Here is an 18,638-nt window from a genome sequence, read left to right as displayed (position 1 = left end):
TGTTGATCTTGTACCTGGCAACTTTGTGGAATTCATTTCTTAGCTCTAGTAGTTTTTTTGTGAATTCTTTGGGACTTCCTATATATAGGATGGTGCCATGTGTAAATAGAGATAGTTTTAATTCTTCTGTTTCAATTTGGATACCTTTTATTTCTTTTTCTTGCTTAATGACTCTGGTTAGAATTTTAAGTACAATCTTGAATAGCAGTGGTGAAAACGGGCTTCCTTGTCTTGTGCCTGATCTTAGAGGAAAATCTGTTTATGTCAGCTGTGAGTATTTCACAAATACTCTTTATCATGTTTAGGAAGTTCCCTTCTATTCCTAGTTCTGTGTTTGCATTTATCATGAAAGAGTGTTGGATTTTGTCAAAATCCTTTTCTGTGTCAATTGAGATGATCATGTGGGTTTATTTTCCTTTATTCTATGAATATGGCGTATTATATTGAATGATTTTCTTATGTTGAATCACCTTTGCATTCCTGGGATAAATCCCACTTGGTCATGGTGTATAATCTTTTCATTATGCTTTTGGATTCAGTTTGCTAGTATTTTGTTGAGAATTTTTTCATCTGCATTTATAAGGGTTATTGGTCTACAGTTTTCTTTCCTTATTATATATTTGTCTGGCTTTGGTATCAGGTAACACTGGTCTCTTAGAATGAATTAGGAAATCTTCTCTCATCTTCTATTTTTTGGAATAGTTTAAGAAGGATTTTTGTTAATTCTTCTTTAGATGTTTGGTAGAATTCACCAGTCAAGTCATCTAGACCAGAATTGTTCTTTGTTGGGAGCCTTTTGATTACCAATGCAATCTCTTTACTTGTTATACGTCTATTCATTTCCCATTTTTTGATGATTCAGTCTCGGCAGATTGTGTGTGTCTAGAAATTTGCCCATTTCATCAAGGTTATCTAATTTGTTGGTGTATGTATAAGTTTCTTAAGTCTACCGTAACATATTACCACAAACTGAGTGATTTAAGACAACAGGAATTTATTCTCTCTCAGTCCAGGAGGCTAGAAGTCAAAGTGTCAGCAAGTTTGATTCCTGCTGGAGGCTCAGAAGAAGAGACTATCCCATGCCTCTCTCCCAGCTTCTGGGAGAAGAAAGGTTTGAAATCCATAATCTAGTTTTATACCTTATGGAACTAGAAAAAGAAGAGCAAACTAAAACCAGAGGTAGCAAGACAAAGGAAATAATAAAGATTAGTAAAATTTTTCATTTTAGTTTGCTCTTCTTTTTCTAATTCCTTAAGGTGTAACATTCTTATTGACTTGAGATCTGTCTTCTCTTTTAATGTAGGCATTTATCGCTATCTGTTTTTGTATGCTGTGTTTTCATTTTCATTCATCTAAGTATTTTCTAATTTCCCTAGTGATTTCTTCTTTAATCTACTGCTCGTATAAGAGTGCATGGTTCAAATTCATATTTGTGAATTTTCCAGTTTTTCTTCTGATATTGATTTCTAGTTCCATTCCATTGTGCTCAGAGAAGATACTGTGTATGATTTCAATCTTTTAAAATTTCTTGAGACTTGAGATTTAGCAATGCTTTTTTACTGAAATTTAGAATTCTCTTTCTTTATTAAGCACTCTCCTGGTTGTTGTAAATTTTTTTAGATTGGATTCCAGAGTTCTCAGAAGTCAATTCTATCCTTTTTTGCTAGTTTAATGGTTGCTTCAGTGGAAGGACCAATTCTTGATATTCCTTACTCCAGCATTTCTGTGAGGTCACTCATCTCCAATGCTTATCTTACAGGTATCTGTTACATGACTTCCTTCACAAGCTCTCCTTGTCAACCCCTACTTCACAATTGTGAGCTAAGTGGCCTCTCATGGGTTCCCTTTGCACTGCACTTCCCCAAGACAAGTCATTTTCCCCTGAAATGATCTGGAAATGAATGTATTCTGAGTATCTCAATGCTGATATAATTTCTCTTTATTCATCCCCATAAGTATTAAATGAATGAAAGTTGCAAGAGGGAACAAAGAAGAAACAAATTTAAGTTCTTGTGAACTTATTATATTTATTTACAGGTTACTGATTGTTAAAGAATTAAAATTACTTAACGTGAAAACTACTTTGAATGCAATTTAATTATTCTTGAGGGCTTCAGAAGACACTTCAGAATCTGGCAATATATTAAGATGATGAGTAGAAAGAAATCACATCATTTAATATGACTGTAGATTAGAAATTGTGGAGGGTGGCATCGACTCTTCCTCAAAAACATGTTTTGAATTTATTCTAGTTAAATAATTCACTTACATTAACTTGTTTGTCTTTTGGGAGCAAAAGACAGATATGTTTATTTTATTATTTTGGCTATGTGATTTCCACAGAAACAAGCACTTCCTACATTGTGTATAATTGTGTATAAATGTAGATTTATAACTTTCACATTTTCTTGCTTTGTAAAAATATTTTAAGAGACAGTCTCATTTTACTTTAGCAACTATTAAGAATTGCTAATGTGAGCACTAATGCATGAATGTTAATCCAGATACAAAAAGCTTAAGTATATTAAAGACCAGCAATGAATTGCTATTATATGGTTAAGGGTATGCTATGCCTCAAATCACATTTAGAAAACGTACGAATTACTTGCTCTACATCCTGACACACATGTCTAGCCAGGTAAATAAGTCTTAGTCCTAACTGCCAATACAGCTCTATCAAGGGCTCTTTTTGTATTCTTTGCCATGTTTCAATGTATTCTGCTTTAACTTTTTAAAAAAGAAGCGCAAACAATGATAAAAAAGTCACAAATTTACAAGCTAAGAGCTCAATTATTTTTATATTATTTTATTTACTTTTCAATTATCTTACAAGGAACCTTAGTTATAATTTGTGTTATTATTCCTCAATATTACCAGTGGAAGTGCAAAGTGGTACAGCCACTATGGAAAACGGTATGGAGCTTCCTCAAAAAATTAAGAATAGTACTACCATATGATCCAGCTATCCCAGTGCTGGGTATTTATCCAAAGAACTTGAAAACACAAATGTATAAAGATACATGCACCCTATGTCCATCGCAGCATTCTTCACAATAGCCAAGACTTGGAAGCAACCTAGTGCCCATCAAAGGACAAATAGATAAAGAGGTGGTATTTATACACAATGGAATACTACTCAGCCATAAGAAATGTTGAAATCCAGCCATTTGTGACAACATGAATGGACCTTGAGGGCATTATGCTGAGTGAAATATCAGAGGGAGAAAGTCAAATACCATATGATCTCACTCATAAGTAGAAGATAAAAACAACAACAAACAATCAAATAGAAATAGAGATTGGATTGGTGATTACCAGAGGGGCAGACAGGGAGGGAGGAGGGTGAAAGGGGTGACAGGGCACCTGTGTGTGGTGATGGATTGTAATTAGTCTTTGGGTGGTGAACACAATGTAATCTACACAGAAATCAAAATATAATGATGAACACCTGAAATTTATATAATGTGATAAACCAATGTTACTGCAATAAAAACATAAATAAGTAAAACTAGTCAGTTATAAGACCAAATATAAACTCGTAATTTATAAGTCATTCATTATACGCAAACAGCATCAAAAAAAGTTAACAGAAGGACTAAACCCAAGATGCAAGGATTTCTTGTTGAAATCCTACTTGGTGGACTCACAAACTTGTGTCTATCTTTCCAAGAGTAGGATAATGGAGTAGGAACCATTGACTGTTTTCCTTTTTCCTCCTAATATTGTGAATTCTTGGCAAAAGATTACTAGTGGTGAAGGACAATATGTAAAAGTTAGGTGAAAACACAAATAAGTACCAAAAAAAGTGTTGTCATCATCAACTTATTCTTTCTTTTTTTTCCACTGGTAAATGATTTTGGATCTGATGTGTATTAGAACCCACTGAAGCTAGAATACCGGTGTGAATATTATTCAGAGGAAACTCCCCATAAGTTTAAAAGTAGATAATATACTTATTAAAATGAGTAAAATAAAAAATAGTGGTACTACCAAATACTGGCAAGGAAGTGGGGAAAACTGTATCTCTCACACATTGCTGGTGGAAATGTGGAATGTTACAAGCATTCTAGAAAATAGGTTGACCATTTCTTATAAAACTAACCATGCACTAACCATTTGATCCATCAGTGACACCCTTGAGCGTTTATCCCAGAGAAATGAAAACTTATGTTCATGCAAAAACGTGTACATGAATGTTCATAGAAACTTTACTCCTAATAGCATAGTACAAGAAGCAACGCAAATATCCTTTAATGAGTGAATAGTTGAACAAATTCTGGCACATCCAATCTTTGGAATACTACCCAGCAATAAAAAAGAATGAACTGTTAATACATGCAACAACTTGAATGGACTTCAAGGGCATTATGCTCAAAATAAAAAAATGAAGCTCGAAAAGATGCATACTATGTGATTCCATTTATATAGCATTCTTGAAATGACCAAATTATAGAGATGGAAAATAGATTAGTGAAAATAGATTGCCAGGTGACAGGGACAAGGAGTGGGGTAGAGGTAGCACAAGAGAGTTCTTTTCTGGCGGTGGAAAAAAAGTTTCTGTGGTGTGGTTACACAAATCTAAATATGGGATAAAAGTGCATAGACGTGTACACACACCCACAAATGGATGCAAGTTGGGAAAATCATGAAACCTGAATAAGGTCTATAAACCAGTTAGCAGCAATGTACCATGTCAATTTCCTCATTTTGGTATGACACTACAGCTTTATGAGATGTTGCCATTGAGGGAAGGTGAGGGAAGGATAGCTGGGACTCTACTGTTTTTGCAACTTCTTGTGAATCTATATTGATTTCAAAATAAAAAGATTTTTTAAAAGTAGCTATAGCACAATTATAAAACACTATTAAACATTAAAGAATAGAAATATCCCTTCACACAATGGGCATATAAAACAATCTTCTTTTCAGAGGCTTACTTCTAAAAGTCTTCAGTTTAAAGTGATGATTTCTTTTATTTTAATTCAAGCATGCAGTTGTGTCCATTCAAAAAATATAGTTTGTGAAAATGAAAGCTTCAACTTTGATCCTCCACTCCCCGTTTTCTTCTTCTTCAAATGCCCTTTATTTGACCAGGAAGGATGTCATTTCCAAAAGTACTGAGAGAGCCACATTTAACTCGAACAACATTGTTCTTTTAGGTTATTAAGGCTGTTCAATTTTCTCTGTTGGTTGCCACCCTGAGTTGGAGACTCTTCTGAAATGTCAGACTGAGAAAATTGTACTGGTTCCAACACAATAAAGAAAAAAAGCAAACCTTTGGAATTAATGCAATCAATAACCTTTGAAAACAAAGTTAAAAAGCAACCATTGAATGCTCACATATATAATACTATCTTGTTCCTTTTTTCCTTTGAATATCAACGTGGCCAAGAAATTGGGAAATGCAATAAAGAGTTCAATTAAAATGCACTTATTGAGTCCCTAAATCATAATCATAATACCTTATAATGATGTACATGCTATCCAGAGTGGTGCAGGTTATAATGATGAAAAAGACAGTCCATGCTCTTCAAGAGATCTCAAATTTGCATCCCCAATGTTGACAAATATTCCAGGTTTTATACCTGTGCACTGAGTGAGAAGAGCAAAGCATCATATAATACCAATGGCAAGAAAACTAAGAATCCAAGAGTCAAAGGAAGAAATAGCTTAGCCAGCTCGAGTGAAAATAGGGTAGGTCTCTGGAGAAAGACATCTGGGTCAGGAGAGAAATCGCAAGACCAGAGAAGACAAAATCCTGTGGACAAAGGTTTATAGAGCTGCAACCATGCCAAATAAGTCAAAAATACAAGAATTTGAAATTCCACACTAATTCTATATGGAGAAGACAGAATTATTTTCTCTATTTTCTGTGAATGGCTTGGGATACATGTGGATAAAAGAAATTTCTTAAACAATACTGCTTAATTGTGGATAAAATTTGACATTTTCAACAAAGTAGCCCGTCTGGATAAAATGATACAGTGGCACTAATGTGTGCTCTAAAGAAAAGTCACCATACTCCTCATGTTGGTTCTCATTTTCTGTTTTCGTTTTGTTCTTAAAAAATAATTTTTGGAATTAATGGATACTAAATCATTCTCTATCTTTATGAAGAAAGACCAATTATATTTTACTTCACTTATTTGATTTGGAGTACTTCACACACTAACTTTCTATTGTTGATCAAGTTAATTCTATTTTATTAAAGCCAACATTAAATTACCAGGGAAAGTAAAAATCAAAAGGATATTACTTTGAAATGCATAAAAAATAAGGTGGATTAGTGGATAGATATAAGGAGGGGTAGAGGTGTGAAAAAACAAGTGTAGGAAAATGTTAAATGTAGAATCTAGGACTGGAGGTATGCGGTGTTTACTATAAGAATCTTTGAACTTCTCCGTATGTTTGAAATTTTTCATAAAATTTTGGAAAGAAAATGCAAAAAACCCAAAAGGACAACTAGAAATTCCAGTGCCTAAATAAATAAGCAGCTTCATTTCCTGAAATAACATATTAGGGACTTTGTCAGCATAAAGTTAAGAAAATGTTACAAAAACAAGCGCCTAGTGTTAAAAACTTCAAATATGGTTTCTAGGTTAAGGATAAAGCGACAGTGATTAGCTATAGTTGCTGAAAGTATCCATTTATGTGGAAATACCTTTTGTTGCCCCATCTTTATAGTGATGTTATGCTTTGTCAATATCTGAATGTTATTGACATGTAAATGTCACCTGTGGACTCAGGTCTGTCTGATAAGACTAAAACTCTCCAGTATGTCCAAATGCTATAAGTTACACTTGTTCTCAGATCTAGAACACAAGAAGAGCAAGATGTAGTTACTTCACTAAAACACCAAAATTAAATGGAACCAACCAACCAAATATGACCATAATGTTTGCGTCTAGTCATGAAAAAGAACTTTATTTTTTTCTTTGGTTGGTCCATTCTGTTTTACATATTCTTTCCACTTGAGGTCAAATTAGAATTTTCGGTGAATCTGAAAAAGACCTTATTGGTTTAGAATTGGTGAATTTAGGAGCACCACTGCTTTTCTTATTTAAGGCAAATAGCACTTCACTGTCAGTTGATTAGTAGCTCCTCTGAATTACTGCAAAGATTTCTCCTCACATTTAACACTGAGTCCATTTTCCACAAAGTTCCCGGAACTGCACAGCTTTAGATGCCTCAAGATGGTGCCTTGGCAGTTCCATTGCTTCCAAGCAGGCCTGGATCTCCGAAATCCCAGTCAAGTTGATATTGATCCTTTTAAAAAGTTATGTACAAAGGAAGTGTATCTGCCAACCTCCTTTAGAAATAGGGTCAAGTAACCAGTTGGAAAATTTTCTAAAGGTGTCACATTAAACTTTAATAATACCTACGTTTTTATAGGGCTTTTAACTTTGCAAATTGCTTTCATATGCATTATCTTATTTCATGTTCTATTACAATGAAACAGTGTCTAGGTTTTAGGGCTGAATTACAATGATATAGATATCAAAATTTTGATGGGGACATTTCAAGAAAATTGATTATTATTATGCCAAACAGAAACATTTAACAAGAAATGACTGACTTCAAGATCAAGTGTTACAAAGAGTTAAGATTCTGATGATTCTTTTGGACTTCTGCTGCTGAAAGTTACTCAGAACCTTCACATTTTTTTTTAGAGAGAAAATGAGTTACTTCTTTTTTCTCCCTTCCATCCTTATTATTTCCAATTTTCTTTTTCTTTTCAATAAATCTACAGGTCAGCCCAACCCCAGGCTGCATCCGTGCTCTAATGAAGATGCTATACTGTCCATACTGTCGAGGACTTCCCACTGTGAGACCTTGCAACAACTACTGCCTCAACGTCATGAAGGGCTGCCTCGCCAATCAGGCTGATCTGGACACGGAGTGGAATCTGTTTATAGGTAAGGAGCATTTCAATGGATCCGTAACATGGATTACAATGAGTTAGATATCAAACAGAGACGTGGGGATAGCAAGTGTTTATGATGCCTGATGGACAGGTCCGAAGTTGTGATACCTTATAGAGACTAACAGGTTAAAAAAAAAAAAAAAAAGACAGGTTTTAGCAAATTATAAACATTATTTTGCATTTTTCTTCTTTTTTTTAATCCTGAAAAATGAGACTTCCTTGTATATTACGAAGGGCAGGCCTGTTAAAGATTGCACAAGCCAGTTGTATGGAATTAGCTGATGTCTTTGACAAAGACAAAAGTAACCTTGTTGAATTTCTGTGAGCCCTTATAAGAAGGGACAAGTTAGAAAAGAATCTTATAAAAAAATTCACAGTACCATTTCTTATTTGGATTACCTCAACATAGTCACAGATATTAGTAAACAACTTCCTCCTTAAACATCTGTGATGAAAATAGCTCAATATTTTTTCTAAAATATGCAAATTTTCTTCCTTATTCTGTGGAGAAGAATGCTTAAGCATGTGAGCATGAAACAGCCTTCCAGTCTTTCGAAGGTAAGAAGATGGAAGAAAGGGAAGATGCAGCAAAGTTCTGTGAATCATGCCTCTGTTCCTGAGTTGCAGAAATCACTCAGGGCGTAGACTGCCAAAAGATATTTCCCAAATAGCTACCCAAGGATAAAAGGACAAATTTTATAGGCAGGCTTCTCCCAGGAAAATACACAGGCCTTGAAAGAGTAAATGTGTTTTCTCTCCCTCTGTCAAATGACCTTCAAAATAAAAGTACTTTCAATTGCATTTACTGCAATTGCATAGTGACAAGCAGAGTGGAGCAAATAACAGCGGCATTCGTCACCCTCCGAGGGCCTTCATCATTTATGCAAACCTCTAAAGCAGAATGCACAAGTGAAGTCTTCTGACATCTAAGATTTGGGTAGGATAGGAAAAAGATCTAATATGTGTTGGAATGCAGAGAAACCTAAGCCGACAGTGCAAAAGTGTGCTTAGGTTACAGGCACTCAGCTTTGGCGATGAAACTCATTGGCTAACACACTGTTATCCATAGGAAGGCCGGAGAAAATGGTTTTGAAGTGTTTTAAAAAGATTTTAGAGTGGCTAGATTCAAATGGAAGTCATCTAACAACATCTCAGAAATCATCGCAGAAAGAATCAATTGAAACCCGTTCTTTTTCCTCCAGGGGAAGGACAAAATCTGTTTGCATGATCTTGGGTTACTTCGTTTGAAAAATGATGGAGTTTTTAAAAAGTTTATCATTAAGGTACCCTTCTAAGTAAACAATGATGTGATTCTTTGCTAAGATTTTTGTTCCTTACTAAGATTTTGGAGGGTACTCTCTCATCCTTCATTAGCATGCACAGCTCAAAAAGAAAAAATAATTCAAATTCATTATATTGGTGTAATCATATTTTCACTTATATACATAAAACCTGAACTAAAACAATTTTCTAATTATAAATCATTAGAGTGGTAAAATCAAAACAAATCTGCAAATTAAATGCAAACTGTAAATAAAGAAAACATGTTTCAATAAAAAAGTACGCTCATCAGGAAATCTAAAAAAGATTTGCATATTTTAAAAACCAGATTAAACATCATAGCATCACTTTTGAGCCACAAAGATTATTCATACTTTTTGGTTGAAACTGCCCTAATTCATAGCACAGTTAAATTGTCTTTGGTTAGCCTGCAAGTTGTTGAGAATGGGCATGTGGATTTTGTTACTTAGAGCAAGCCATGATTAAAAACAAAAATACAGACTTTTTAACTTGTAAGAGCAGCAGTGACTTCTTAATTGGCTTCCTTCCCTCAGTGCTGTTGGCTATTTTAACATAAATCAAATCCTTAAACTTCCAGTCATTTGGGTTTTCTGGATACCGATTCCATGTAAAATTGAATATCTGGAAAATCATCTGATTTAAAGACTAAAATTTGAACCTCCCACATGTTAGAGATACTTTAATGAAAAGGGAACCCAGTGGTTAGTCCTACATTCACCTATTTCATACCTCTGGTTTCCCTATCTCATTTTTTTTTATTAGTCCTAGAGATCTCTCAGAAAATTTTTCCAATTTTCTTTCTCCTGGTTTTTCTATACCATTGGGAACTGAACACCAGCATAGACTTATGGAGCCAAATATGTTCTTGTTAATATTTGTCCCGATGTGAAGTGTTATTTCACAAATTTATTACGTAGATTAGTCAAATGTGCCAACTCCATTTTCCACACATATATATCCAAGATGGCAGTGTTACTGTTTTCATGAAAGAAGCAGCAGAGATCAGTGAGCAAATCAGTAATCCAACAAAATTGTGTATAATAGTCCTGTCTCTGGTTAGCACCTGCAGCCGGTCACTCCTGGGATTCTAGCATCTTTTCATCAAACCCTTCGCCCCTGTTGCTGTCAATTGTGTGTGCCATCTCTATCTGCTACACTAATGTCCCATTTAATACATTTTTATAGGTTGTTTTTTGTTATGCGCTCATCTAAAATGTTAACAGTGACATGCAATCAACCATTAATAAAAACAAGAATTGAATTGGTGGCACATTCTCATGATCTTTACAATGCCATGAATTAATTGAAAGTGATTTGTAACTATTTAGAATTCAGTTGGTGTCTGGATCATGTCAAAATAAAAGCAATTCACTGATAAAATGAAATGTTCTAAGTGTTCAAAAAAACCCCAGTGGTATTCCATTCACTTCTGAAGTTCTGTAGAATTTTTTTTTTGTAATCCTAAAAAAAAAAAATCAGGAAATATACTCAGATGCATTTTCATATTCCTCCTTTAGGAAGTTTAACTCCTGAACAGAGACAGTGTTCAAAAGATTCTTATCAATAACTGTTGTAGGAAAAAGGAAGAACTCTTCACTTTTTACATAGAGAGCTTTTTTTTTTGGAAAAGTTGCTGACAGCTTTGAAGAGGATGCTGCTAGACCCATTTTAGAGTACTTGAAAGCCTCAGTTGACCTCTGCCAGCAACTTTCAGCTGCTTTCTGGAAGCATGTGGGATTCTCCAGTACAAAGCATAGCCCAGCGTCAACTTGCACTTCAACTTGGTACCCCCTAAAGGGATGGGCCTGCTGCCTCACACCCGAGCTGGGCAGGACTGGAAGGAACACAAGAGTGGTTTTTAGTCTACTCTGACTATCAGAAACCATGCAGTAGGAGAAAAATATAATTCGAGGCTTTGACATCACTGCCTAGGCACCTACCCAGGTGTTGCTGTTTATTCATACCAACTTATTCCAGCCCCGCATGCAAAAGGCTTTTCCTGGAAAATATTTAAGTAAATTAAAATTTCCTAGAGGGAAATAGTCTGTGCCCAGAACTTGTTGTTCCAGTAATATCCTATGGTTATTTTGAGAGTTTAGCATTGATACCAACATCCACGGATGAGAATTCTATTTGACAGGGGTCCACGTTGCTGATTACACCTGGCTCATGAGCACAAAAGTTAAGGCTGAAATTACGTTTATATAGCTATAATAAATCTTGATTCCACTTTAAAATCTAGGATGTGTGAGACAGCCCCGTCTAAACATCTGGTACCTTCTAGGACTTTATACACTGTGAGAACCGGAGAGTGAATAAAAGGGGTTGTGAGTGTGGAGAGGTGAATGTTGCTGGGACAAAAGGCAGGGATTCTAGTTTGTTCTGTAACATTTTTTATCACTAAAATGTTATAAGATGCTTATTACTGCAGGTGTAGGGCACAATTATCTCTATGGTTCCCTAACAGTGAGACCTGCAGATGTTTTTGTCCCAAAATAGTAGCCTAACTTTCTAGGCTATCTCAGCTATCAAAGCCCTAATAATTTTAACACGTGAATTCAGCTCACTATATTGAGTAAGGTAGGCACATACATTTTTTTGCCCTCGGGGAATTTAGTATAGTTAATTAATTATAATCAACTGTGTCAAAGTGTCGAGAAAATAGAAGCACAGGATGCTAAGTATCTACTGAGCAGGGGGACTTAACCTAGTCTGGGGGACCAGTGAAGCCCTGCCTTGGTAAGTATAGAATAAAATAGTAAGTAAGACCGTATTGAATTAGTGTTGTCAAACATAAGTGATGTTGAATAGCCGTAGCATATATAGTTGTTACAATACAGGCCTCAAATATTCTCAAGTTCCCACGGCCATTTCAATAAGGCTAGCATTATTTGTCAGTGATTCTTAAATACTTACTTGTTTTATTTTTTTAACTTTTACTAATCAGTCTCACCACCACCACTGCCACTGACTTGAACCGCTAAGATTTGGAGAATTTGTGTTATTTTTCATGAAGAAAAGATTGAGTTCCCTGATGTATAGATGCTCTCCAATGAGGGGGAGAAAAAAGCTAGCAGAGCAGCTTGTATTTTTAATTTAGGCCTTGGGCATTCATGGACCAGACAAACCAGTGGTATTAAACTTTCTGGGCTTCCTTCTTCCTGTCATACTAGCCAATTATGAAGTCTAAGACAGCCCAAAGACAGGAAAGTGGCATGAGAACCTCAAACATGAAACCCAAGATGGACGCTACATTTGTGTCAGGCCAGGAGACCCTCCACTGCGTTCTATCCATTCATCCTCTCGTTTATTAATCCAACACATGTTTACTGAGTGCCTAGTATAGACCTTGCGCCCATTTAAGCATGGGATAGAGCAGATAAGGTCTTGCCTGCTGAAAACAGGGCTCAATATATGTTCTTTGAATGGAATAAATGGAAACAACCAGACGAGAAATGGAAGGAAATGTAGTAAGAGGCTGTTCTATTTTACTCTGTAAGTCTACTCTTTTAATGGAAGTATGACTAATTCAGTAATTTGAAAAGCGCATATCCCTGCTGTTAATGGACTCTATGAGTAGAGAGATGGCAGAAACAAATCAGATAATGAACCTGGTTCTTTCATTTTGACAGCTGCTATCAAGCTGAAAATTAGAGTCAGCCACAAGGAAGCTGTGTTAGGTCAGTCAAATGACTAGTGTCATGTAATAAATGGCCACTTTGGTGCACAAATAACTTTCTTAGGACCTGAAAGAGTTGTTTATCCTCAAGGTATTTACTTTTTTCACAACTTTGCTAAATAAACATTTATTGTTTCTGGTAAGTAGACTTGGGTTCTCTTTTTGTAAAATGTACAGGGCTGTGTCATGTTGTGTTTCAGAAGGATATAAAATAAAGGCAAGGAACTATTTCAAGCGTTTGGGTAAGATACTCCTCTTTCAAAGACTTTCTTAGGCATGAAATTCTGTAATATAAATCTGATAAGAAATTTTTTAGTTTCAAAGAATTTCATGATAAATATGATATTACTCTGGCTGACATATCCTGAAGTGCCATGTTTCAAAAACCTCTAGACCCTAAATATAGAAAATTATTTCCTTTCAAACAAAGAAAAAGAAAAATTTAGCAGCAAGATTTCAAGGTTTCTTCATCTCCTCTTTGTATAAGACAAGAGCCTATTCAATAATACAGGCCAGAAACACAACTCTTAAATTGAGGAACGAAAACCAAAGCAATTATTTCAGAATCTGATCTCACTGTTAGCTACAGAACTTGCTTTTGCCCTTGTGCATTCCTAAAAGCAGCAAGAAAGATTTGGAAAAGAACAAAAACACTTTACTCTCTATCAGTTGAAATCTAACTCCTCCCAACCCCCTGCCATCCTTTTATAGTCATTGATTCAATATTTCTCATTTCTCATAGACATTTATCATATGCTGTGTTCTCTCTCTAATGCTGGCAGAATGCATAAGGAGACTAACTACTCGCTGGGAAAAAAAAGAAACCAAGAAAGAAAACAGTTGGCTGGTACCCAGCAGCCTTTCATGAGCTGCATTTGTTATCAATTTCCTACGTTTAGAAAATAGTTTACTTCTGAACTCCGCATATGTGAACGTACTTTTATGTGGTACAATAGGGTTAATGCCTTAGGGTGGTAGAATGTATGAGGCTATTCAGCTAACACAGAGGCAGGCATCTCTTAACCTCTGAACACTTACTAATGCTGATCTTGAGGCCATAGCAGAAGGGATCCATGAGACTGCAGTTTCTATTCTGAATCAAGCAGATTTTCCCATGGATCAAAGCAGGCAAAGCATGTCAAACCTGAAGTTGCTTGGTGTAATAGACAAGGAGTCATTCTAACATATGTGTATATTTCCTTTACCCCCAATGCCAACCCTTGTACATCCATCTATTCCAGTTCCCACATACTCGACTTCTATACAATTTATAATTGTACTATTCCATTTCCTATTTACTGATGACTACAAATATGATACTCCAAATTGGATTTTCAAATTGGAATTCATGGTGTACTATAACATGATACTGACCAATGGCCTATAATGAGGCATACCTATTTTTGCAAATACTGCATACCATTCCTTAGGATATAGGATGTTCCATTTATAATAGGAAATTCACTGAAATACCTCTTATGCCTTATCAAGCTCTCCAATTTCTATGAGAAACAGCAACAGAAGGATTTAGTTTACCAGGAGCAAGCAGAGCACATCAAAATGATTCAGGGGGCTAGAGAATTTTCTTTGTATTTGGTATTTTGCATTTGCTTTTAATTTGCACTTCAATTGCAGCATTTTCTATAGAAAAATGGTTTAATTTGATAATCATATCAAAGGTACTTGTTTTTAAAAATTGACATCTGATTTTAATAATGTGATAGTTTTTCACTGTCATGTTTCCAAGTTCAAGCTATAACCCAAGATGTCTGGATTTTGGCATGCCAAGAGAAAATATTTGAGGATTATTTAAAATGGAATTAAATAGATTTCAGAAGGCCCAGAAACCCAGGTAAATATCAAACACTGTAATAATTAGCCGAATGATATTTTAAGCAATTCCAATTTCAGGAGATAAGGGGAGCAAGAGATAGAATAAATGGTTGTGTTGTAGAAACTAGACAATAAGAAATATAAATAGAGCTAAGTAAGTGGATTGTTAAAGAAAACATTAGCCCGCAAGGCTATTTACAAACAGTAAACTTATAACAAGTCCCAGGGCCGTCATAACCAAAAAGTCCTTCATGCAGTGACCAATTTAATAGAATAAAAGGGGAGGTGGGGTTACCTCCTGAGGTGTTTAGATCACGCTTAAAGTCCTGATTAGCAGCTAAAGTGAAAATATGTATTTTAACCTAATAAATCTTTTTAAGATGTTGTAATACACTACTAAAATATCTTAAGAGTGGTGTTAATGAGGGTACTTAGATTTCTTTTCCCATAAACATAACATTTACATTTATGCATACATATATATCATTAAATCTATATATAGGCATATATGGATATACCTTCCAATTGCTCTAAAAGTTTCTTAAATCCATGATTGTCTCAAGAGTAGAACCGCTGATTGTGTCTTTATGTTCGAGTTATTTTTGAAATTAGTTTTGATTTTCCTCATGCTTGTTTTTTAACAATTATATAAGAGACCTTTAGAGTCTTATTCTCTTCATCTTGTTGTCTTTGTGGCTTTTTTATTACGAACTCTCTAAGTAACCAGGAGTGGAAGCCACATTAGAAGAGATGGCCCCGTGAATTATTTTGATGGTTAAAGACATGTTTTTGTTGGTTTTTCTAAAAGGGAAATGGGTATAAATGTCCTTGGGAGTAATTTAAACTTTTGGGAACCTTCATGGTGTATGGAACCCTTGAGATAATTATTATGCCTACAGATACTTGGTAAGATAGCCAGGAGAGAATTTAAATTAAAATAGAGCATGAAATATGCCTTGTCCTTCAAATAACAGCTTATATATAAATCCCACATAAAAAAGATATGTGCTCTATTTTTTTCTTTGCATGGATTGAAATAATTTGCTACGCTAAGAATTTCCTTTGTTATAACCTCTGAAGAAGTGAAAATTAGAAAGAGAAATGAAAACTAAGTCATTGACTATATGACATTACCCCAAGAAGGGATATATCCATATGCATCACATTTTTATTCTTTAAGGTGTAGGGATCTTCTAGAAAGGTAACACTGATAACTAAGTGTCAAAAAAGCCAGTCAGTATTCACCACTAAAATTTCAATGCTCTGGAAATTAACTGATTTAATGAAAGGTTTAAGAATCCTGTTGGGTGGGATGAGTAAGTTAGTAGATGTGAGAGAGTTTTAGAAGTCACAATGACCACTCCTTTGATTGTCAGAGCTGATGTAGTTTTCAGATTGACTGAATCAGAAAGCAACCCCTGTCCCCCCTCACCCCTACATGTATCTCTCCAGTACATCTGCACCAGCTCGAAGTCAGTTTTCCCAGAGGAAGCAGGACCACCATCTATAAGAGTATTCATTGACTTCAAGAGGGAGAGTATTTTCAAAATCCACAACAATCTGCTGGTGAAGGCTGTTTGGAGCTCTTGATATTTTCACTTGTGCATATGTCCCCTGGTTTTCTAAATTCAATGTCCTCGATTATTGTTGGATTAGTTCCTATCTTTAAAATAGTTTGGTGTCCCAAACTCTTCTGTATTAATGTAGTCATAGAAATATATTCCATAGTCCAAAATCTATGTGTAATACCCAACCAGAAGGGAGAACTGCAATCATTGATATTCCTAAGAGTGTTACTCAGGAATAATTCTACAAATACCAATACACAGTGCACTTTGAGGATGTGGATCATGCATTGGAGCTGACTTCTAGAAGGTGACTCCACAAAGTGAAATACGTATGTCCTCTACAAACAGCCTTGTAGTATCTTTGATTGAATCACTGTGTCTGAATATGAAATATTTGGCAAGTTCTTGGTGACTCAATTTAATATGGACCTATTACTATCCTTTATTGGTTGAAGATCCAGAAATATACTTCTAAGGTTGTCCATGAGAGAATGTTTAAATGTGTCTTGCTACTCACAATCATAGCATCCAAATTCTAAAACTAAGAAACTTTATTCCCCTATTTCTATGGTTCTGGGTTCCATGTGGAGAACAATACACACATAGCAATAAAAGATAACATTTATTGGACACTTACTTTATACCAGGAATTATTGTAATCACTTTACACTTTTAATTCTTACAACACTATTAAGTAGTCAATATTACAATCTCCATTATACAGATGGGAAAACTGAGACCAGAGAAGTCAAGTGACCTGTCCAAGGTCATACAACTTGTGAGTAGCAATGCCAGGACTTAGCTTAGGGGCCCAGGTTCTTAATCACTGCACAAATTAATGCCTATTAAGTGTTCAGGAAGTAACTGTCTCTGGCTACATGGATTGATCGGGTCTGTCAGGGGAAACTGGGTATTGCCAGCACTGTCCAGTAGAATTTTCTGCAACAATGGAAATGTTCTATGTCTGTGCTGTCAAATATAGTAGCCACTAGCCACATGTGGCTAGTGGGCTCTTGAAATATGTCTAAGGAGACTGAACAACTGAATTTTTATTCCATTTAATTTTAATTAATTTAAATTTAGTCACATGTGGCTGTTGAGCACTTAAAATGTGGCAACTTTGAGGAACTAGATTTTTCATTATTTTAAATTAATTTAAATTTTAATCACTATATGTGGTTAGTGGCCTCTCTATTACACAGGGCACGTTTAGACCATCAAAACACCTATAATATCCATGATGTGGCTCAGCATCTGGATATGTCTGATTATCTTCAAAAGGTATTTATTAGATGCCTTTTTTCGTGCTTACACAAAAGAAATAAAAATTGTACTACCTGGTCCTGAGAAATTATAATTATCCAAAGTAATGAAATGTATACTTTCAAAGTAGTAGTTTGGTTAAGTGAAGACATAGTTAAGAGCAACAGTCCTTGAGTTGCTGCATGAGTTTGAATCCTGACTCTATCATTCATTAACTGTATGTGACTTGAGGAATAGGGTTTAAACGTCATAAATCTCAGTTTTCTCATCAATAAACTAGAGATAATACTACCTACCTCTTAGCTTTGTATGGATTAAGCTGGACAATGGATGTAAATCTGAGGGCTAAGATGTCCACAGAGGTAGCACAGAAGGAGAAGCACGGTGGTTCCCTGTTCTGGAGAACAAGCTGTGAAGTTATGAACAGAAAATAGAAAGTAGAAAATAGAAAGCAACGGAGTAGTCAGGGAGGCAGGAGAACATCAGGCACCAGAAACATGCAAACAAAAAAGATGACAAGGACAGGCTGAAAACCAAAGGAAAAAGGTAAGAGAATGGTTAGTCAGTGAGAACTGAAAGGAGAAGATTAGAAGACATGCATCTCATGGTACAAGCTTCTTCTTATCTCTATTTCTAGATTTGCCTTAGTTCCTGGGAGGCAGGACCTATCCCACTAGAGATAGACCTTGCCCTTGCTCAGGTGAACAAGCACTTGGTCTCACCAGGCTGGGAAAGCATTGGTACGAAGGTAAGAATAAGCGTGGTGTGCTTAGGCACTTGTGAGAAAACTAGCCAAGCTGAAATACTTGCTGGCATGTACTGGGAGGTAAAACCGGTCAGGGTTGGACTGCTGAAACTTTGAAAGTCAGGCCAAATACTTGACTTTCTTTTGTCTTGTTGGCAATGACAAGTCACAGGGTATTTTTATCCAGGGAATGGCAGGAGCGAAGTAGTAATCTAGCAGCCAAGTAAAGGATGGATTCAGATGCATGAGACTGGTAGTGGTGGTGAGACTGGAGAGGTCATCTAAGCATGGCATGGAAGGAGAAAGGAAGACAGTCCTAATGCT

General features: G+C 35.6%; 1 protein-coding gene across 1 annotated transcript in view; it reads left to right on the top strand.

Annotated features, from left to right (window-relative positions):
* Positions 1 to 18,638, top strand: part of GPC6 (glypican 6) — a 1,014,472-nt gene that overhangs the window by 672,275 nt on the left and 323,559 nt on the right. Inside the window, exon 4 of the mRNA XM_046664883.1 lies at positions 7,751 to 7,916. Within this exon, the coding sequence (XP_046520839.1) occupies positions 7,751 to 7,916 (166 nt within the window). The remainder of the gene's footprint in view (positions 1 to 7,750; positions 7,917 to 18,638) is intronic.

This window comes from Equus quagga, chromosome 6 (genome assembly GCF_021613505.1).
Source record: "Equus quagga isolate Etosha38 chromosome 6, UCLA_HA_Equagga_1.0, whole genome shotgun sequence".
NCBI classification, from domain to species: Eukaryota; Metazoa; Chordata; class Mammalia; order Perissodactyla; family Equidae; genus Equus; species Equus quagga.
The sequence above is the reverse complement of the archived record's forward strand: the minus strand, read 5'-3'. Positions and strand labels throughout refer to the sequence as shown.